At 40.2% G+C, this 22535-nt stretch overlaps 3 protein-coding genes and 1 pseudogene across 3 annotated transcripts; 1 reads left to right on the top strand and 3 right to left on the bottom strand.

Moving 5' to 3' along the window:
- Positions 1 to 4077: 4077 nt before the first annotated feature.
- Positions 4078 to 6509, bottom strand: LOC139716350 (trans-L-3-hydroxyproline dehydratase-like). The gene is made up of 3 exons (XM_071627896.1): positions 6314 to 6509; positions 5107 to 5399; positions 4078 to 4341 (listed from the first exon to the last, which is right to left on the bottom strand). Exons 1-3 carry the CDS (start codon positions 6507 to 6509, stop codon positions 4078 to 4080), a joined length of 753 nt encoding a protein of 250 aa, XP_071483997.1.
- Positions 6510 to 13221: 6712 nt separating this feature from the next.
- On the top strand, positions 13222 to 15009 carry LOC139716349 (uncharacterized; annotated as a pseudogene).
- Positions 15010 to 15153: 144 nt separating this feature from the next.
- Positions 15154 to 16687, bottom strand: LOC139716348 (craniofacial development protein 2-like). The gene is made up of 2 exons (XM_071627895.1): positions 16244 to 16687; positions 15154 to 15168 (listed from the first exon to the last, which is right to left on the bottom strand). The coding sequence occupies exons 1-2, from the start codon at positions 16685 to 16687 to the stop codon at positions 15154 to 15156; spliced, it is 459 nt and encodes a 152-aa protein (XP_071483996.1).
- Positions 16688 to 19568: 2881 nt separating this feature from the next.
- On the bottom strand, positions 19569 to 22068 carry LOC139716346 (trans-L-3-hydroxyproline dehydratase-like). Its single transcript, XM_071627894.1, has 3 exons — positions 21975 to 22068; positions 20594 to 20886; positions 19569 to 19832 (listed from the first exon to the last, which is right to left on the bottom strand). The coding sequence occupies exons 1-3, from the start codon at positions 22066 to 22068 to the stop codon at positions 19569 to 19571; spliced, it is 651 nt and encodes a 216-aa protein (XP_071483995.1).
- Between the last annotated feature and the right edge of the window lie 467 nt (positions 22069 to 22535).

Here is a 22535-nt window from a genome sequence, read left to right as displayed (position 1 = left end):
GGGTCTTGGCCTGACCGCATTCCTTGTCTTTTAGATTGGTGACGTGAAAGTAGACTCATGAGGTAAGATGGAGCACAATTCTGAAGACATTTGTACGTGATTGACAGGATTTTGTAGATGATTCGCTTTTGCACAGGGAGCCAGTGTAATTGCTGAAGAAGAGGAGAGGCATGGTCACGCTTCTTGGCTAGAAAAACCAGCTTTGCAGCACGGTTTTGAGCACGTTGAAGGCGCTGGACATTACTTGAAGAAGTACCTGACAGCATGGAGTTTGCATAGTCTATTCTTGAGGTAACGAGAGCTCTCACAGCATGCTCACAAGCTTTCTTATCGAGGAAAGGCCTGATACGTGCAATATTTGAGAGATGAAAATGAAGCGAACTGCTAAAGGGACAATCATGACAATATATCTAACAAATTCTGTTGCCGTATAATGTCACACTCTACTGCTGACCTGCTGACCTTTGTGTTATTGCTGGAGTAAAAAATTATCCTTTCGTGAAATCTTCCTGCCATGTGCCTTAATGAATTTAAATAGACCTTTGTGTGGAAATACATCTATGTTGAGTGTTCACAGAGATTGTGCCCCAGTCTTTTGTTGCAAGGATATAATGGGTGAATATATATATACATATATATATATATATATATATATATATGAATGTGTGTGTGTAAATGTATATATATAAATATATATATATATATATGTATATAATATATATATATATATATACATATATATATATATATATTTACACACACACAAATATATATATATATATATATATATATATATATATATATATATATATATATATACCGGGTGTCCCAAAAAAAGCGGAACGGTGAATTTTAAGTACCTTGCGGTCTAAAAGTTATATATCTTTTGACATCATTAGAAAGAGCATCTTCCGCAGAAGACTATGATACCAAAATCATTAAATTTGGTTGAGTACTTTTTATTCTACGCCAATTTCTGAAAATGCAATCATTGTCAAATTTCGCCGGATTTTTGCGACTTATGAGATAATAATTTGAGCGCGACACGCGATCCATACGGTGAACATTGTGTAAGCTCGGTGATCCATGTCAACAAAAGATACAGCTTTCACATTGGGCACGGGCCAGGAAAAAAAAACAGTGTGTGTGTGTGTGTGTGTGTGTGTGTGTGCGCGCCCAATATGAAAGCGTTATCTTTTGTTGACATGGATCACCGAGCTTACACAATTCACCGTATGGAACGCGTTTCGCACCCAAATTATTATCTCATAAGTCGCAAAAAATTGAAAATGACTGCATTTACAGAAATTGGCGTAGAATAAAAAGTACAGAACCAAATTTAATGATTTTGGTATCGTGGTCTTCTGCGGAAGATGCTCTTTCTAATGATGTCAAAAAGTATATCACTTTTAGAACGCAAGGTACTGAAAATCCACCGTTCCGCTTTTTTTTGGGACACCCGGTATATATATATATATATATATATATATATATATATATATATATGTATATATTGGGATGATGCTGATATTCTTACCCAACACTTCTGTCATCTTGGGAAGAATGATGTAAAGGTAGAAGCTCTCGACCTCAGGTCCTTGTCAGCTTTTTGATGATAGGTCAAAAGCTTTTAACACCAGCCGGCATCGTGCGACATCTACTGTCTTTATTGTCGAAATTATATAAAGTAATATCAATAGCAATGAAATGTGATCCCACTGTCGTGCGAGGCGGATACGAACGCCACGATCGGCCATTAGTAGCTAATTTTGGATTTTTTGTGTGTGTGAATTTTGGTCACTATCATGGTTAACTTAAAGTGACATAAATGTGTAGTACACACACATACACACACACATAAACATATCATATATATATATATATATATATATATATATATATATATATATTTATATATATAATATTCAGCAAAGAAAGTAAATACTTTTTGAAGTTGATATTTCTCATAAAATGTTTGGCTCAAAATCAAGGTATTATATGCCATATATTGAAGGCAATTTAATCGGCTATCAACCTGATAGGTCAATTAAAAGGGAAAATTTACGTATACCATGAGTGAACACATTCTGTTTTTCTCTTCCAGGGCACAAAAGTAAACGTTGCAAAAATGTACAAGGTGTCATTCATGGGTAAGTGATCGTTCATGATTATTATAACAATGACAACAGCAGACAAATTTATCACAATAACAAACATGAATTCTTTGCAAAAATGAACGTATGATTTATATAATGTCTTCGTAGCCACAAAGATCAAAGAAAGGCTGAAAAAATAACAGAGGAAAATGAAGAATCTGTCAAATCCAAATTCAAATGTCAAGTCTTTGGTTAGTCGCATTGATGTCACAGAAACATGCAAGTTATGCTGAGTCTAGGGGAAGGTGCATTCCAATGTCTTTGGTTACACACATCAGTACTTAAGCTATCATTGGCAGATGAGGTCACAACATGAATATTGGTTTGGAAGGATTTTTTTTTTTTTTTTTGTGTGTGTGTGTGTAGGCGTATCCAAGTAATTTGAAGAATAGAAGAAAAAATATAGTTGAAAATATATGGAATGTATCTAGATATTCGTTTCATCGCAAAAGCGATGTTGAGGGTATCGTAAATTAACACAAATCAACATGCATTTGCATTTCAGGAAACCTTTAATGCTAAGGCTATCCCAAAAGTATTAGCCTTATAACACTTATGACATTGTGTATGATAGTGACCTTTGGTTTTTCTTTCTCCATATAAGATAAACATGTATCATTCCCTTTGTTTTCATTACGACGTATACTGAAGATATGAAAATAGATTCAAAATGACAGTAGAGGTCTTAAAAGACAGAAATGATAAACAACCTTCCGCTTTGCTTTCTTTCGGTTTTATTTCTATTTGTATACATAATTTTTCTTTAGCTACGTTCATCGACAGATGAAATACAAAAGTATGCGAAATAGCAAAGATATAAGATTGAATATTTCTGGAATATTCATTAGTCATGCAACCAGTATACCCATTAACGCCAATACCATAACACACAGCAAAGTAGAGGAACTGCATATAAACGTTGCACTAAATGTAAACATATATATATAATATGTTGCATATATAAACGTTGCTAAATATAAACGTTGCACTAAACGTTGCACTAAAAGTGGGCAAGTGTGGTAGGGCAAGATGATTTAAACACATGTTTAAGTCGGTGGGAAGTCTGCGCCTTAATAGCTGTATTATAACGAGACAAAAGAGATGTCGAATTCAATATAGCAAACAATATTATCACACTTAAGTTGCCAAACTTAAAAAATAAATTGTGTGAGTTGACTTTGGCATAAAAAAGTATATATGAATATATATATATATATATATATATATATATTGTTTCGTTATCTTGAGTATGAATTGATGCAATTTATCAAAGCAATATATAGAAAAACAAGATTGAGTGTGATAGGATGTAAGAATTATACGAAATAATCTTATATAGTTATAGAATTAAAATAGCTTGGCTTATGATGTTCACTTGTTCTTCTTGATATGGATTTTTGTATGCAAATTTTTTTCCACTAATGAATTTATGAAGTCCGCATTTAATTCTTAAACTCTTTCTGACAGCAGAATTATTTGCATTTACTAACATTCAGTGAATATATACTTACTAAAAAAGGACTCTATAAGAAAAACGAGGTACATCGTATTGAATGGTGACAAGCCATTGTAATTCATGTAATTGAAAAATCATGAATTGCCCATTAAAGTGTGAATAGGAATAAAGCATGATCTCTTACGTCTTACCATTAAGTGTGCGGGTTACATACACCTGTGATCAATAGTAGTGAATGTTTATCGACAGACCCTAGTAGATCACGTGTTAGTATCATTACTTTAAGATATGATTATAGTAGATATGATTTTAAATTCCTACGTGAAACTGGAGTCGCTGAACTTTTTTTTTTAAAAATTGAGCTTTCATCTCTCTTGAACTCTCAGAATTTATCTGGACTACTTAACTATGTTAAAACCAAAAACAAACAAACAAACAAACAAACAAACCAAAAAGCGTGTCACTTCACTGCGCCACGAACCCTTCACCCAATGTATCTCCTTCTTCAGTGAAGAAAGTACTTCTCCCGATGAAGTTGCCCTTTCCAGCAACCTCCACCACCACCGCATCGTAGTTTCCCACCCTGGTCCTCTCCACCGCCTTCCCCGTGAACTCTGAGTCGTTGAGTCCACTTTGGAACCGCCGTACTTGATTCAGGTCAATGAGCCCTTTGTGCAACTGCAGAGCAATTCGACCGGTCACTCCTGATCCGCACGGGCTTCGCGCCAACTGGAATGTTGATAATTTTCAAGGAAAAATATAAGAATAGACTTTCAAGAGCTTTCTCTCTCTCTCTCTCTCTCTCTCTTCTCGATTAGGGATGAATACGTTGCTTTAGATTCTATATTCACATTGTCATTGTGGCTTTTGGAAGTTATTCTGTGTAGATATGTGTTTGTTTCCATATTGCTGAATCTTAAGCAAGTGTTGAGCTATTTGTGTGTGTGTGTGTATGTGTGTGTGTGTGTTTGTGTTTGTCTGTGGGATCGTTTTGGTACTGGTACTTATACGGAGCCTGTTTATTTCCGGTAGGGTTACGCCGACCCTCCAGGGTACAGAGGAAGGTTTGGGGTTTGGGTTGGTTTTAGGGCCATTATTTTGTATGTGCCAAGGTCTCTTACTGAATGACAACTTGTTTTAACAGTACACATCACAACGCATGAAGTTCGAGGTCTTCCCACCAGACATACAGCCCTAGAGCTCTACACTACGCAAAAAAGGCCCAAGAGCTCGACATTAAGTCCCGTGATGCCATGTCAGTTTCGTGGGCCTTTTTTGCCAAGTGTCTCGCTCATAGGCCTTATAATTTGCTTTAAGAGTCAAGCTGGTGGACCGTTTAGCTAGTGGACCTATGTTACTTGATGTCGAGCCCATGGGGCTTCAATTCACTTAATGTTTATAGCTCTTAGTCTGTATGACTCCTTGGCTGTATGACTCCTGGGTGTCAAACTCGTGACGTGCACCCGAAAGTTCTAGCCACTACACATCGCATACCTGTCCACCAGTCGCCACGCATAAGTTTGCAGAGGGCTCCGTACTCCACTCGTCCTTTCCATCTGTAACTATGGTCCCGTACAGGAAGGCCAGATCCGGATCAGTGGGATGAGTCACGTTCACCGCTGATCCTACTGCCTTAGCCACTGCGACCGCTGCCGATTGGATGTCTGGCATAGGTGATTTGCAAACGTCGAGTCCCAACTGGTCTGCGCTGACGTAAGCATAATATGCTCCTCCGAAACCGATGTCTACTGTTACCGCCCCATATCCAGGCACGTCGACTTCAATATCTAAACAACATGCCAAGAACGAAATAAAAAGAAAAAAAATGAATTGACCCTAAGTTGTTCAGCGTAGAAAAGAACTTGAGGAGGGTTTTGTACTTCACGGTTATTATACTAGCTAGGTCTTCATTTAGGGACTTAGCCGGTGTTGCTGCGCTGGTAGCTCTCACTGTTAGCAAGGGTCAAAACTTCTTCCCCTAACTCTCCCCAACCCCCCCCCCCGCTTCTCCCCAACGGTTTTCTGACCACATCATTGTTCGTTATTTTGGCCGAAGTTATAATAGGATGGGACACACAACAAAGGCATGCCCAGGCAAACAGAATAGTAGCACGTGAGAGTTACTTTGCACGCAACTCCTGAAAGAATTTTGCACGATTAACATCTCATGAGCATCATTCTATCTTCATTGTGTTTGTTTCACCACTTTTATTCTGCTTCCTCATTCCACCCACGTGCATTGACATCGGTATTATGAACTGGCATGCAACAAGAAATAAAAATAAAATGAAAATATTCCATTTCCTTTGCCGACAAAGTTGTCACCATGGGAAACATACTATATGCGATTATGTGACATATTATCTTATCGCTGTCCAAAGAACTTGTTTGGAATAGCGGGCCAGGTTTTGGTCGCTTGAAAGTGCAATTGTTGTCACTTTGACATACAACTTTAGCTTATTTGGCCCTCTCAAGTTATCGTTAGGATGTTTAAGTAATTTCTAATTTTTCTAATAAGGGTTATTTTGAGTAAGGTTTATTTTACACCGTGGTTAATTTTGGATGGATATTGTCGTTGAATATTGTCATCGTAAATTTCTGAAGGAGGCGATTAGCCCGAAAGCTTAATAAAGGGGATGCAACTCGTATCTACATCGCAGTGAAATCTTATTATAACATAGCGAGATGCAATATTCCTTACCAGTTTTGAATGCAAACGCGGGAACGCTGAAGAATCTTGTTCTTCCAGATCTCTTGGTTTGACCATTATACTCTACGAAAGTTTTGACCAATCCGCAGGGCCATTGTATGTTGACTTGCGTTTCAGGCGCCACCGCTTTGACGATCCCGTACTCCAGGGCATAGCGGCCAAGAACAATATTACCAGCCCCACACATCGTACCACAACCGTCGTTGTACATTGACATTACTGCCAAATCTGCCTCATGTTGGTCTGGTTCTACGGTTAGCAACCCGTAAATATTATTTCCTCGGGGTTCAAGTATTAGCGCCCGTCTCAAATGATCTAAGTGGTCTCGAACGTGGACAAATTTTGCTACAACCGTATTGCCCAAGACCTTTGGGAATCCAGAATGTAGGCCTATGATGCGGAATGGATCCCCGCCAGAATGCATTTCTACAGTGTCGATTTTATATGGGCTGGACTTGATGATAGATTCCGCCATGACGATTTGCTCCGAATTTCTGTGCGAGTTATGAAGTGGACAGGGCGGTGACCTTTCCGTTGTCTCTGCTTGTACGACTGAGCTCTGCTCTACACCACTGACCAAATATAATATATCTCTGCAGGTATCATTATCGATATCGAAGAAGTGGTGATGCGTGCACACCGCTACCCATATCATAAAAGGTTTAAGAATAGCAATTATTGCTGGACTGGCAACTTCCCATAGCGACAACCAATCAGGAAGCCGAATTCTTGTCATTACCGTAACAATTGCCACTCCAGCAAGATTTGCTATCATATAACCTTGCTATGAAATAGGTCCCAGACAGTCTGGCCTTTCTGTCGTGAGAGCTCTATTTTCCAGCGCGCCCTTCTTCGTATTGCAGTTTACCGTGATACACTTCCTGCTCCCAATCTCACAATTAAATAGCTTATTTGCTCTGAGGCCTGAAACTGATTTTCCACAGACAGACGTGTTAGGGTAAATCAATGCGTACGTACACGAAAGATTCAGTGTTTTGCGTGTTTCATAATGTAGGTTTTCTAGTTCAGATATATCAGATTTGCATTCAATTTAACTATGCGATCATTCAATTCAAGTTCGAGTGAATTTGAATGATCACCAATATCAACATTCAAAAGGTAATTAGTTTATTCAACTTAATTTCATCAGCATGCGATTTCATGAGTTTCTCGAATAAACGTGCAAAAAAGGCGTTCATCCTAAACATGCACGTGCAACGCTTTCGATTTCCCATCAGCTCGGCCGTGAAAAACGTTAAGGATTCAAATTCACGATAAGGTACAATTTTGTGAAATAAAGAGGCAGTTTTCTTTTTCGTTGTTGGTTATATTCTTTGCAGCTACTCATCTGTATGAATATGCGAAGTCAATGTATATTGAAATGGGGCTTTTGCCTGATAACAGCTATAATAACTCGTATAACTCCACTTTTAAACACATATACACATTTTATTCATACACGACGTATATATCCATAGCACAAGATATTCATGTACTTTGCTAGAGCAGAGGATACATTTTCATCTCGAATATGGACAGAGGTATTTGGCAACGAGCAAGACTATCACCGGCGATAAACCCTTATTGGGTGAAACAGGTCTGCTGCTGAGTCGATTGTGGTAACTTTTGATATGGCCACGGGGAATTCAAAATTTGAATGGTGATACGGACATAATCTTATACGAGAAATTCTAAGATATGACCATTCCCTATGAATGTTACATCCTGACTGTTAGGAGATAGATTCAAAGTGGAATAAAGGTCGACAGAAAAGAAATACATACAATGCAATTAGATTCAAAGATTAAATGAAACTTTGAAGTGAAGATGAAATTATTTAATGCAATATATATGACAGGGAAAAAGGACCCGTATTAACGCGTTTAAACTTGTTTATGCAAATTTAATTTGAATGTTCAAAATGCAAGTTGTGTTTCTATAAATGAAATTGGTAGGCCTACTCGGGATGAAAGTGAACGTCTACCCAGATGGTGGGAAATTGAATGGCAACTTTGAGTTGTTAAATTGAATAAATTGAATGAAATAGAATTCAAAAAGAATGACATGAATGCTCAAAGAATGAAAATGAACCGTGTTTTGGATCAACTTTTCCACATTTAGATCTTTTGGTACGAAAAAGTGATGGGACTTGGGTTGATCCCCTTTATTTACAGGTGTGAGACCAAACAACTTTTGGGTCATTTAGATCAGCAACCGTGATTGATAAATACCTGCATGAGTTGCAGAGACGCAGATGACGAGGAGAGGTACGAGAGTAACCGTTCTGCTTCGATGAATCTGTACAAAGTGCTATTATTGCAACATTGTTTTGTATAACTCGAGCAAAACCTGCATGCATTCTATTTCAACGTTACAAATTTTGGACACCGTGTTTTGACCTATTTGTAGGTCCCTCAGTAATGTAAACGACCCGGACAACGTTACTATTAGTTACAGAAGACGCATGTAAATATTGTTGATGTCAACAGATAAACTAAAAACGGAATAACTAAGACGTACATGCTACCGACCTACATGTTTCTGTGTTTAAACGCTGAATTGAACTCATTGGTCTTCGATCAAGTTATCAATTGTGTGCAACGAAATGCCGCATCAACATTGTAGAGTGCATTAATGGCAAAGCGCACACACGACTCATCATCAGTTAGAATATACCAACTGAGTGCAAAGGTAAAGACAGTAGATTAAACTTAAATCCAGCTATCCGTGCAGCAACCTTGGGGGCGCCAGCACCCTAACAGTGTGCTTCCTTCCGTATGATAAGGATGATAATAATACCATTATATTCTAATGTCATAAACAGCATTGTTTCTGACATTTTTAAGGCTGGAGTTCATGTAAAGGTTCATGCAAGGCGTTTACCTTGCACTATCGACCCAGTTGTATAAACTGGCACCTGGCAACATAAATGGAAGGGCTCTCTGGTAGACCAGTAACGACACTGAAAAGGCTACCTTTGGTAAGAAGACCTTTACACCCCGTCTCTGCAACTCAGGTATTTATCAATCACGGTTGCTGACATACATGACCCCCCCCCCCCTGAAAAAACAGGGGGAAAAAAGGTGTTTGGTCTCACACCTGTAAATAAAGCGGACCAACCGGCCGAGTCCCATCACTTTTCGTACCAAAAGTGCTAAATCTGGAAAAAAATGATCTAAAATATGGTTCATTTTCATTCTTTGAGCATTCACTATCTTTTCATGTCATTCTTTTTAGATTCGTTTTCATTCAGTTTAGATAAAGTGGGTGTATTTTCAATTCAACGACTCAAAGTTGCCATGCAATATTCCGCCATCTGGGTACACGTTCAGTTTCATCCCGAGTAGGCCTACCAATTTCATTAACAAAAACACAACTTGCATTTTGAACATTCAAATTCAATTCGCATACACAAGTTTAAACGCGTTTCTACGGGTCCCTTTTCCCTGTCATGTATATTGCATTGAATAATTTCATTTTCACCTCAAAGTTTCATTTAATCTTTGAGTTTAATTGCATTGAATGCATTTCTTTCCTGTCGACCTTTATTCCACTTTCAATCTATCCCCTGACAGCATGGATGTAACATTTATAGGAAATGGCTATATTGTATTTCATGTATGTCCACATCTATATTCAAACTTTGCATTCCTTTCCTGCCTTCCCGTGTCCATGTCATGAGTAACCACAATCGGCTCAGCAGCAGACCTGTTTCACCCAATAAGGGTTTTATCGCCGATGATAGTCGTGCTGGTTGCCAAATCCTTCATTCACTTACTCTGTCCATATTCGAGATATTTATGTATCCTCTGCTCTAGCAGAGTACATGAATATCTTGTGCTAAGGATATATACGTCATGTATGAATAAAATGTGTATATATGTGTTTGAAAGTGGAGTTATACGACCTAAAATCTGTTATCAGGGAAAAGTTCCATTTCAATATACATTGAGTTTGCGTAATCAAACAGATGAGTAACTACAACGAATATAAGCAACAACGAAAAAGACTGCCCATATATGTTATAAATGTGTGCTTTATCATGCACGACCGAGCCGATGGGAAATCGAATGCGTGGCACGTGCATGTTTAATTTGAACGCCCTTTTCAGACGTTTATAATCGCATAGTTAAATTGAGCGCAAATCTGATGAAACTGAACGAGAAAACCTACATCATGAAACACGCAAGACACCGAATTTTGCATATTTTTTAACACGTCTGTCTGTGGAAAATCAATTTCAGGCCACAGAGCAAATAAGCTATTATGAGGTCGGAAGCAGGAAGTGTATCACGATGAACTGCAATACGAGATATAAGGGGCGCTGGAAAATAGAGCACTCACGACAAAAAGACCAGGCTATCTGGGCCCTATTTCATAGAAAGTTGATATGATAGCAAATCTTATTGGAGTGGCAATTGTTATGGTAATGTCAAGAATTCGGCTTCCTGATTGGCTGTCGCTATGGGAAGTTGCCATTCCAGCAAGAGTTGCTATCCTAACGTCTTTTATGAATTGGGGCCCCGATGTGCATGCATCACCACTCTTGCGATATCATTATTAATACCTGCAGAGGTATATGATTTGGTCAGTTGTACAAAGCAGTGCTCAGTCGTACAAGTAGAGGAATTGTCACCCTGTTCACTTCTCGTTGAGATTTTCATAACTCGCATAGAAATTTGGAGCAAATCGTCATGGCGGAATCTATCAGCAAGACCAGCCCATATAAAATCGACACTGTAGAAAAACATTCTGGCGGGGATCCATTCCGCATCACAGGCTTACATTCTGGATTCCCAATGGTCTTGGGCAATACGGTTATAACAAACTTTGTCCACGTTCGAGACCACTTGAGACGGGCGCTAGTCCTTGAACCCCGAGGGAATAAGTAGGCTACGGATTGCTAACCGTAGAATCCGACCACGATGAGGCAGATTTGGCAGTAATGTCAATGTACAACAACGGTTGTGGTACGATGTGTAGGGCTGGTAATATTGTTCTTGGCCGCTATGCCTTAGAACACAGGATCGTCAAAGCGGTGGCGCCTGAAACGTAAGTCAACATACTATGATTTCGGTACTGAGAGTGACACACATGAACAGCAAAGTTTCACGTAAATTTTACCACTGAATACCGGCAAAACCCGCGATTGGTAAAGAGAGAGAGAGAGAGAGAATGTTTAGATATTTTAGGAATAAAGTTTGAAACCTAATTCAAAATTGCAACGAGAAATCAATGTAAGTACACTCTGGTCTAGCATCGACGTCAAGTCAATAAACCCATGGATCACCCCCTCCCCCCCCCCCCCCCCCCGGCAACAAGTCATCCAGTCAATTTGAACCCGACGTACAACAACACATTATAACAACAAACAGAATTCTGCATTCGGGGCAACCTCAGGCACGCCGCCGGTAATCATGGAAACCTCGTAGTCTGAGAGCTGGCTGCTGGTCAATTTACCCCATCAAGCCAAAAAGGTTTGACCCCTCACAGTTGCTGGGGCCACCCTCCTCATTAACAAAATGCGCGTCAGCCTGGTCCCATAGGGCGGGTTCGGCCCCAGGGACCCCCCGAAAAGGCCCTCCGGTGTACCCCATGGAGCCCATGGACCAAACTTGGCCTAAGTGAATGTCCTATGGGTGTTCATAATCAAAACATAAAAACTGACAAAATATCTGGTCGGGAAAGGGGTTGCCAGACCGCTTGTTTGCAGGCACAGAACCTTGTTTTGGATCAAGGAGTCTGCGCCAAGACTACACTGTCCCATAGGCCCTGTAGTGTAGCGTCTCCCAACAGTCTTAGGGACAGGGTTACAGCTCGTTATTCCGGAGGTTCTTTAGTTCGAAGGTTCTTTAGTTCGAAGGTTCGTTATTCCGAAGATTCGTTATTTCGAAGGTTCGTTATTCCGAAGATTCGTTATTCCGAAGATTCGTTATTCCGAAGATTCGTTAATCCGAAAATGTGATGAGGTTTATTATCCCGAAGGTTCATTAATCCGAAATGAAATAAGGTTCGTTATTCCGAAGGTTCGTTAATCCGAAAATGAAACGAAGCTCTTTACTCCGATGGTTCGTTACGGACCCTATATCATTTCGGATCAACGAACCTACGGAATAACGAATCCCATTTCATTTTCGGATGAACGAACCTTCGGAATAACGAACCCTATTTCATTTTCAGATAAACGAGCCTTCAGAATAGCGAACCCTATTTCATTTTCGGATTAACGAACCTTCGAAATAACAAACCTTCGGATTAACGCCACAAATGTTCGGAATAACGAACCCTTTTTCATTTTCGGATTAACGAACTTCTAGGTATAGGGAATTTGCGTGTTTCGGATCAACGAACCTTGGGATCAACGAACCCTCGGAATAACGAACCTTCAGAATAACGAACAGCACCCGAGGGGACACTACCAGTTAGTGAATGTGGTAGTATTGGCGCATACTCCCTTACACCCAAAAAGGGTTGTGCCTGCAAACTACCCGTTATACCTTGGAACCCAGGGTAGATTGCAGGCACAAAAATTGACCAGGCACAATAGAACACGTACACACACACACACACACACACGCACACACACCCAAGCACACATACGTTCACACATGACTCTTTGTAGTATACGGCAACAAAAAACACGTTCGCTGGTTTCTCCATACAGCCATGATACCTTGCACAATGTCAGACCTATAAGATGTTCATACCTTATGAATGTTTTACATCGATACTATCAGTGAACATAAACGACATCTGCTGCTGTTGAGTGCGGTTGTGTGTCAAGTCTTGTTCAAGTATAAATTATACCTTTCTGAGGACATTTCAACTGGAAATTTTTGTCGTGAATACTAAGGATGAGGACACATTTCTTCGAAATATAGGTTCTTCATAAAACCGATATGCCTGCAGGTGGAAAAACTCAAGAAAAGTCTCGGAAGACCAAAAGGGGCAAGTTGTCAGAGAATGACCGGCGAAGGGACAAGACCCCCGCCGGTGAGCCCGGGGCCGATGAATCGAACTTGAGCTCAGACGAGGAGTCAACTCCGGCTTGTCAGTCAAGCAGCCATAGCTTCGACAGCACGCTGAAAGACGCCATTGAACGCCAAATTGGGCATTCTCTGCGCTCATCGGAGTTTGTCAAACAGATTGCCAACGAAGTTTTTGAGGTAATTGCTGCGAAGCTTGAAGAGCGTGTAACGTCCAAAGTGTATGATGCTGTGTCCTTGGACCTTCAGAAGCACGCTGACGAGCTTAATGCCATGAAAAAGAAAATCTCAGATAATTATGCAGAGAGACATCCAAAAACTCAACGACGAGAGTGACGATGCCGAGCAGTACAGCAGGCGGAATTGCTTGCGAGTATACGGCGTCAGAGAGGACCCAAATGAACGCACTGATAAACTGCTGCTTGATCTCTTCAACTCCAAAATGGGCCTACAAATACTTCCTGATGCGATCGACCGCAGCCATCGTATAACTCCAAGGCCATGGCAGGACGACACCGCCGATGATCGCAACGCGCGCCTTACGATCCAACCCCATCGTACGCAGATGCAACCAGAAGGAAGGGACCTCGAGCGATTATCATCAAGTTCAGCCGCTACAACGCGAGAAGCGATGTCTACAAAGCCCGCACTCGACTGAAGGACATACAAGGACCCAAGATCTTCATCAGAGGCTGTGTTTATCAACTCCTTTTCTCGGCAGAAACAGGTTATCCAAACAGCTTTCAAGGAATTTTTACGAGTTGATAAACGCAAAGCTGTTTTGAAAGCCCTTTAGGAAAGCCTTTTACGAAAGGGTGCGTTTATCAACTCTCCTTTCTCGGCAGAAACAGGTTATCCAAACAGTTTTCAAGGAATTTTCACGAGTTGATAAACGCAAAGCTGTTTTGAAAGCCCTTTAGGTCGCCTTACTGCGGTTACGCAACCATGCGTTTCCAGTTTCTGAAAAGACGCGCGCCACGTAAAGTGCACACGAGTACGTGTACACAGGTGTATACATACAGCTGTGTGTAATGCACGCATATGCTTGGAACAAGGAGGTGTTTCTTTCACCAACAAGGTTTGAGAAATAGAGTAACAACAGTCTCATTCCCTTTGATCCCATGTCTCATGCCGCCACTCAGAAATATTTGAAGTATGTGCTAAACTGGAGCTGCCTCACAGATAGGAAGACAATGATTCATGTGGCATTGTATCATGACTCGTCACTCTCAAAGGAAGATTATGTCTTTATGATGGTAATTGCTTTTCGCCGTCCCTTCTTAGAAAACAAGCGGCACATTAATAGTACAGGCAGTCAGGGCTTTGGAAAGGGCTCTCGAAAGGGCTATGGAAAGGGCTATCGAAAGGGCTATCGAAAGTTGATAAACGCAGCCGACGAAAAAAAGCGGCACATTAATAGTACAGGGAGTGGACAGGGCTTTCGAAAGGGCTATGGAAAGGGCTTTCGAAAGGGCTATGGAAAGGGCTATGGAAAGGGCTTTCGAAAGTCGTTTAAACTGGGGAAAGTTGATAAACGCAGCCTAAGAGGACCTAACTGCTAGCTGAGCCGCACTTTACAGGAAGCTTGTCAGTAGCAGAAAGGCGAAGACCTGCTGGACACAAGACGACATCATTTTCGCCCTCAACAAAGACGCCAAGCGAGTCAGAATCTCATCTGCACAGGACATCGAAAATATGTGAGACTGATCGTTATGTATCGTTTGTATGTTAAATGTGTAGTAATATATAGAATATTTTTTTAATGATTGCACACAAATCAAATATTTCTCAAGAGGCAAATATTTAATATCCTTGTTTAATGTGTAACCTTTCAGTTAGAAAGAATCAGAAGGCTGCCCTCTGTGCAGGGTGTCAAATGTGGTGTCACGTCAAATGTGGAGTCCCCATTACTGACTTTGAAAGTGACGTGGACTGGATTTGCCATAAAATTATGTACATTCACTGAACTGCCATTTCATAACAGTTTGGATTATTATGATAGTGACTCACATTTATTAGCTCTGTTTGATATCGACCATGAAACGGTCTCTCCCAGAAACGAAGTCCGATCTGATCTTAATGATGATAATCAAAAATCGTTGGAAGAGTTAAATAGTACTGTTAGAATAGGGATGAAAAATGGTTTTATAATATCTCATTTGAATGTGAGAAGTTTGAGGAATAAGGTCGATCAGATCACACAGTATTTGGCTGTCAACGAGATAGATATATTTTCTGTGTCCGAAACTTGGGTGGATGAAAGTGTCAGTCTGAGTTTAGTGGTCAGTGGGTACTCTTTTGAGAGAAAAGACAGAAACTGTCAAGGTGGTGGTATAGGTTGTTACATTAAATCATCTATTTCTTATTCACGTAGAAGTGACCTTGAATGTGGTGAGCTTGAGGTCATGTGGATTGAAATTAGGGTACCGAATTCATCATCTCGGTTGATTGGTATTGTGTATCGACCACCATCTTCCAAGGCTGATTTTTTCACAAGTATGGAAAACAATATTGAGAAAGGTAGTGAGATAACTCAGAATTTTATTTTAATCGGTGATTTCAATTGTAATGTTTTGAGTGATAATCCGTTACACTCTAAGCTGAAGGCAATGTGTTCCATGTTTAATCTGAAGCAGTTGATACAAGGTGCAACTCGTTGTACTCCACATAGTAGTAGCTGTATTGATTTGATTTTTGTATCAACATTACTGAAAGAGGTAGATTATGGCATAGCATCAATAGGCTTAAGCGACCACTCACTTGTGTATGTCAACCTCAAAGGACTACGAGTCAAATGTAAGCCTTTGGTTTCTAAACTTAGGAGTTTTAGAAATTTTGATGCTTCTGAATTTGTTAAGGCTGGTGAAAATTTTTTTGGATTTGATTTTTTTTTGTGGTCGAGGCAGGAAGACCAGGTGTTGTAGTCAGCTCCCACTCTAGCATTAAAATCTCCTAGAAGATAAAGTCTTTCAGTGCTGGGGATCCTGGATATCATCTCATCCAATTCTTCATAGAACTGGTCTTTAGTCTCTGAGGTGGAGCAGAGTGTCGGTGTGTAAATGCTGAAGATGTTGATGAAGCCCACTGTTGTAGACAAACGCAGAGTGAGTATTCTCTCTGTCCCGCCAGTTGGTGGTTCAATGGTGGAAACCAGAGAGTTCTTCACTGCGAAGCCCACCCCGTGCTGTCTTGGGTCGTCCTGTGACAGACCCTTCCAAAAGAAGGTGTAATTGGCTTCCTTGATAGAACCACTGTCTGCCAGACGGGTCTCCTGTAGACAGGCAATGTCAACATTTAGTCTTGATAGTTCCTTGTCGATAACCGCAGTCTTTCGGGCATCATTATTCTGTTCGATGTCGTTATTAAAACCAGGGCACATGGTTCGAACGTTCCAGGTTGCTAGCCGAAGAGTTGGAGTCTTCATTTTCACTTCTTAACTTCTCCTTCTTACATTGTGTCGACGTCTTGAGATGTCGCTGGAGTGTCTTCTCCAGAGTGCTACGAGCCTGGGCTGATGTGAAATGGAGAACTTGTGCTGCCCATACGTCAAGTTCCCCCTCTCGGCGTTGCTGATGTAGTCCAAAGGAAAGGATGAACCAATACAATTTGGCACCAGCACTTTTGGAAGGAGTTTTCATCACTGTTTTCATCACTGTTTTTCACTGTTTAAGCCCTCTACTAGTAGTTCAAGCGTGCGCACTCTCTGGATCATTGGAAACGCAGTCAGCTTGTTGCGCGATCTCAGTATAACGCACTTTACCAGTGTGCAGTGACGCACCTCCATTGTGACATCATTGGATTTGAAGGAATCAACGCAATCTTTAATTGTGACGTTATTGGAGTCAAAGAAACGTAAAACAACGTGTGAATTCCATCGCTTCTATCGCGGGATTATGTTGACACTTACGTGCGAAACGGCTAGCAGAGAGTAGTGTTTAGTATAGGTCAGGTCAGGAATAATCAACCCTGCTACTAGTACCACGTAACCTAGTACAACCTGCCGCGTGGTCCCACTGCCTTGTGGTTATCTTCGGGAGAAGAAAAGGCTAAGGAGTAAACCCTACAGAAATCCGGAGTGGAGTCCCTAAGGCGGTCGAGCAACGTATTGCGTTACCTTCCGGCAACTCCTGCAGCTGTGCATATATATATACACTGCATATATATATATATATTATATTCAGCACAGAAAGTAAATACTTTTTGAACTTAATATTTCTCATAAAATGTTTGGCTCAAAATCAATGTATTATATGCCATATTGAAGGCAATTTAATTGGCTATCAACCTGAAAATTTACGTATACCATGAGTGAACACATTCTCTTTTTCTCTTCCAGGGCACAAAAGTAAACGTTGCAAGAATGTACAAGGTGTCATTTATGGGTAAGTGATCGTTCATAATTATTATAACAATGACAACAGCAGACAAATTTATCACAACAAGAAATGTGATTTTTTTTTTGCAAAAATGAACCTATGATTTATAAAATGTCTTCGTAGCCACAAAGATTAAAGAAAGGCTGAAAAAATAACAGAAGAAAATGAAGAATCTTCCGTCAAATCCAAATCAAAATGTCATGTATTTTGTTAGTCGCATTGATGTCATAGAAACATGGAAGTTATGCTGAGTCTAGGGGAAGGTGCATTCAAATGTCTTTGGTCACACACATCAGTACTTTAGCTATGATTGACAGATGAGGTCACAACACGAATATTGGTTTGGAAGGATTTTTTTGTTTGTGTGTGTGTGTGTGTGTGTGTGTAGGCGTATCCCAGTAATTTGAAGAAGAATAGAGGGAAAAATAGTTGAAAATAATTATATGGAATATTTCTAGATATTCGTTTCATCGCAAAAGGGATGTTAAGGGTATCGTAAATCAACACATATCAACTTTAATGCTGAGGCTATCCCAAAAGTATTAGGCCTTACTTATGACATTGTGTATGATAGTGACCTTTGGTTTTTCTTTCTCCATATAAGATAAACTTGTATCATTCCCTTTGTTTTCATTGCGACGTATACTGAAGATATGAAAATAAAAAAGATTCAAAATGACAGTAAAGGTCTTATAAGACAGAAATGATAAACAACCTTCTACTTTGCTTTCTTTCGGTTTTATTTCTATTTGTATACATAATTTTTCTTTAGCTACGTTCATCGACAGATGAAATACAAAAGTATGCGAAATAGCAAAGATATAAGATTTGATATTTCTGGAATATTCATTAGTCATGCAACAAGTATACCCATTAACGCCAATACCATAACACACAGCAAAGTAGAGGAATTGCATATAAACGTTGCACTAAAATTTAAAGGAAAAGGGTAAAAAACAAATGACAACATGGGCATATGTGGCAGGGCAAGATAATGTAAAAACGTGCTTAAGGCGGTGGGAAGTCTGCACCTACATAGCTGTATTAATGCCCATTGAAAATTTGATAACGTGATAAAAGGGATTTCGAATTCAATACAGCGAACATATGACAGTTGAGTTGCCAAACTTAGAAAAATTTTAATTGTGCGAGGTGACTTTGGCATTAATGTCCTTTTGTTTCGTAATCTTGAGTATGAAATTGATGCAATTTATCAAAGCAATATAGGAAAACAAGAAGTGCGATTGTATTTAAGAATTATAAGAAAATAATCTTGGTTAGATAATAGGATAAAAATAGTTTGGCTGATGAAGTTCACTCGTCCTTCTTGATATGGATTTTTGTATGCAAAATGCATTTTCTAACACGAATTGATAAACGCAAACTTTGCTCATTTTTCCACTAATGAACTGAAAAAGTTGCGATTTAATTCTTAGACTCTTTCTGACAGTAATGTTATTTGCCTTTTTAACATTCAGTGAATATATACTTACTCATAAAGGACTTTAAAAGAAAAACAAGGTACATCATATTGAACGCTAATAAGTCATTGCAATTTATGTAATTCAAAAATCTTAAATAGCCCATAAAAGTGTGAATAGGAATATATCATGATTTTGTGCGTCTTACCATTTAAGTGTCCGGGTCAACATTCACCTGTGATCAATAGTAGTGAATGTTTATCGACAGATCGATACAACGTGTCATTAAAATTACTTTAAGATATGATTATAGTAGATATGACTTTAAGTTCCTACGTCAAATTGGAGTAGCTAAACCTTTTTTTTTTTAATAAGACTTCATCTCTCTTGAACTCTCAGAATTTAGCTGGACTACTTAACTATGAAAACCAAAAACGTTCCTGTAAGTACGCAGCTTGTCACTTCACTGCGCCACGAACCCTTCACCAAGTGCATCTCCTTCTTCAGTAAAGAAAGTGCTTCTCCCGATGAAGTGGCCCTTTCCAGCAACCTCCACCACCACCGCATCGTAGTTCCCTACTTTGGTCCTCTCCACCGCCTTCCCCGTGAACTCCGAATCGTTGAGTCCACTTTGGAATCGCCATACTTGATTCAGGTCAATGAGCCCTTTGTGCAACTGCACCGCAATTCGACCGGTCACTCCCGATCCGCACGGGCTTCGCGCCAACTGGAATGATGATGATTTTCAAGGAAAAATATCAGAATAGACTTTCAAGAGCTTTTTTTTTCCTCTCTCTCTCTCTTCTCGATTAGGGATGATTTACGCTGCTTTAGATTCTATATTCATATTGTCATTATAGCTTTTGGAAGTTATTTTGTGTAGATATGTGTTTGTTTCCATATTGCTGAATCTTAAGCAAGTGTTGAGCTATTTGTGTGTGTGTGTGTGTGTGTGTGTGTGTGTTTGTGTTTGTCTGTGTGATCGTTTTGGTACTGGTACTTATACGGAGCCTGTTTATTTCCGGTAGGGTTACGCCGACCCTCCATAGGGTACAGAGGAAGGTTTGGAGTTTGGGTTGGTTTTAGGGCCATTTGTATGTGCCAAGGTCTCGTACTGAATGACAACTTGTTTTAATAGTACACATCACAACGCATAAAGTTCGAGGTCTTCCCACCAGACATACAGCCCTAGAGCTCTACACTACGCAAAAAAGGCCCAAGAGCTCAACATTAAGTCCCGTGATGCCATGTCAGTTTCGTGGGCCTTTTTTGCCAAGTGTCTCGCTCATAGGCCTTATAATTTGCTTTAAGAGTCAAGCTGGTGGACCGTATAGCTAGTGGACCTATGTTACTTGATGTCGAGCCCATGGGGCTTCAATTCACTTAATGCTTATAGCTCTTAGTCTGTATGACTCCTTGGCTGTATGACTCCTGGGTGTCAAACTCGTGACGTGCACCCGAAAGTTCTAGCCACTACACATCGCATACCTGTGCACCAGTCGCCACGCATAAGTTTGCAGAGGGCTCCGTACTCCACTCGTCCTTTCCAGCCGTAACTATGGTCCCGTACAGGAAGTCCAGATCCGGATCAGTGGGATGAATCAGGTTCACCGCTGATCCTACTACCTTAGCCACTGCGACCGCTGCCGATTGGATGTCTGGCATAGGTGATTTGCAAACGTCGAGTCCCAACTGGTCTGCGCTGACGTAAGCATAATATGCTCCTCCGAAACCGATGTCTACTGTTACCGCCCCATATCCAGGCACGTCGACTTCAATATCTAAACAACATTCCAAGAACGAAATAAATAGAAAAAAAAATGAATTGACCCTCAATTGTTCAGCGTAGAAAAGAACTTGAGGAGGGTTTTGTACTTCACGGTTATTATACTAGGTCTTCATTTAAGGACTTAGCCGCGGTTGCTGCTCTGGTAGCTCTCACTGTTAGCAAGGGTCAAAACTTCTTCCCCTAACTCTCCCCACCCCCCCCCCCCCCCACCCCTCCTCCCAGACGGTTTTATGACCACATCATTGTTCGTTATTTTGGCCGAAGTTATAATAGGATAGGACACACAACAAAGGCATGCCCTTGACGCGTTTGCGATTTGGGACAAGTAAAGTATTCATATGTCCCAGGCAAACAGAATAGTAGCACGTGAGAGTTACTTTGCACGCAACTCCTGAAAGAATTTTGCACGATTAACATTTCATGAGCATCATTCTATCTTCATTGTGTTTGTTTCACCACTTTTATTCTGCTTCCTCATTCCACCCACGTGCATTGTCATCGGTATTATGAACTGCCCTGCAACAAGAAATAAAAATAAAATGAAAATGTTCCATTTCCTTTGCCGACAAAGTTGTCACCATGGGAAACATACTATAGGCCCATGCGATTATGTGACATGTTATCTTATCGCTGTCGAAAGAACTTGTTTGGAATAGCGGGTCAGGTTTTGATCGCTTGAAAGTGCAATTGCTGTCACTTTGATATACAACTTTAGCTTATTTGGCCCTCTCAAGTTATCGTTAGGATGTTTAAGTAATTTCTAATTTTTCTAATTAGGGTTATTTTGAGTAAGGTTTATTTTACACCGTGGTTAATTGTGGATGGATATTGTCGTTGAATATTGTCATTGTAAATTTTCTGACGGAGGCGATTAGCCCGAAAGCTTAATAAAGGGGATGCAACTCGTATCTACATCGCAGTAAAATCTTATTATAACATACTGAGATGCCATATTCCTTACCAGTTTTGAATGCAAACGCGGGAACGCTGAGGAATCTTGTTCTTCCAGATCTCTTGGTTTGACCATTATACTCTACGAAAGTTTTGACCAATCCGCAGGGCCATTGTATGTTGACTTGCGTTTCAGGCGCCACCGCTTTGACGATCCCGTACTCCAGGGCATAGCGGCCAAGAACAATATTACCAGCCCCACACCGTCGTTGTACATTGACATTACTGCCAAATCTGCCTCATGTTGGTCTGGTTCTACGGTTAGCAACCCGTAAATATTATTTCCTCGGGGTTCAAGTATTAGCGCCCGTCTCAATGATCTAAGTGGTCTCGAACGAGGACAAATTTTGCTACAACCGTATTGCCCAAGACCTTTGGGAATCCAGAATGTAGGCCTATGATGCGGAATGGATCCCCGCCAGAATGCATTTCTACAGTGTCGATTTTATATGGGCTGGACTTGATGATAGATTCCGCCATGACGATTTGCTCTGAATTTCTGTGCGAGTTATGAAGTGAACAGGGCGGTGACCTTTCCTTTGTCTCTTCTTGTACGACTGAGCTCTGCTTTACACCACTGACCAAATATAATATATCTCTGCAGGTATCATTATCGATATCGAAGAAGTGGCGATGCGTGCACACCGCGACCCATATCATAAAAGATTTAAGAATAGCAATTATTGCTGG

This window comes from Diadema antillarum, unplaced genomic scaffold (assembly GCF_040938485.1).
Source record: "Diadema antillarum isolate AM-2024a unplaced genomic scaffold, OU_Dant_1.0 scf00000064, whole genome shotgun sequence".
NCBI lineage: Eukaryota > Metazoa > Echinodermata > Echinoidea > Diadematoida > Diadematidae > Diadema > Diadema antillarum.
This window is presented reverse-complemented; position numbering and strand designations above follow the sequence as displayed.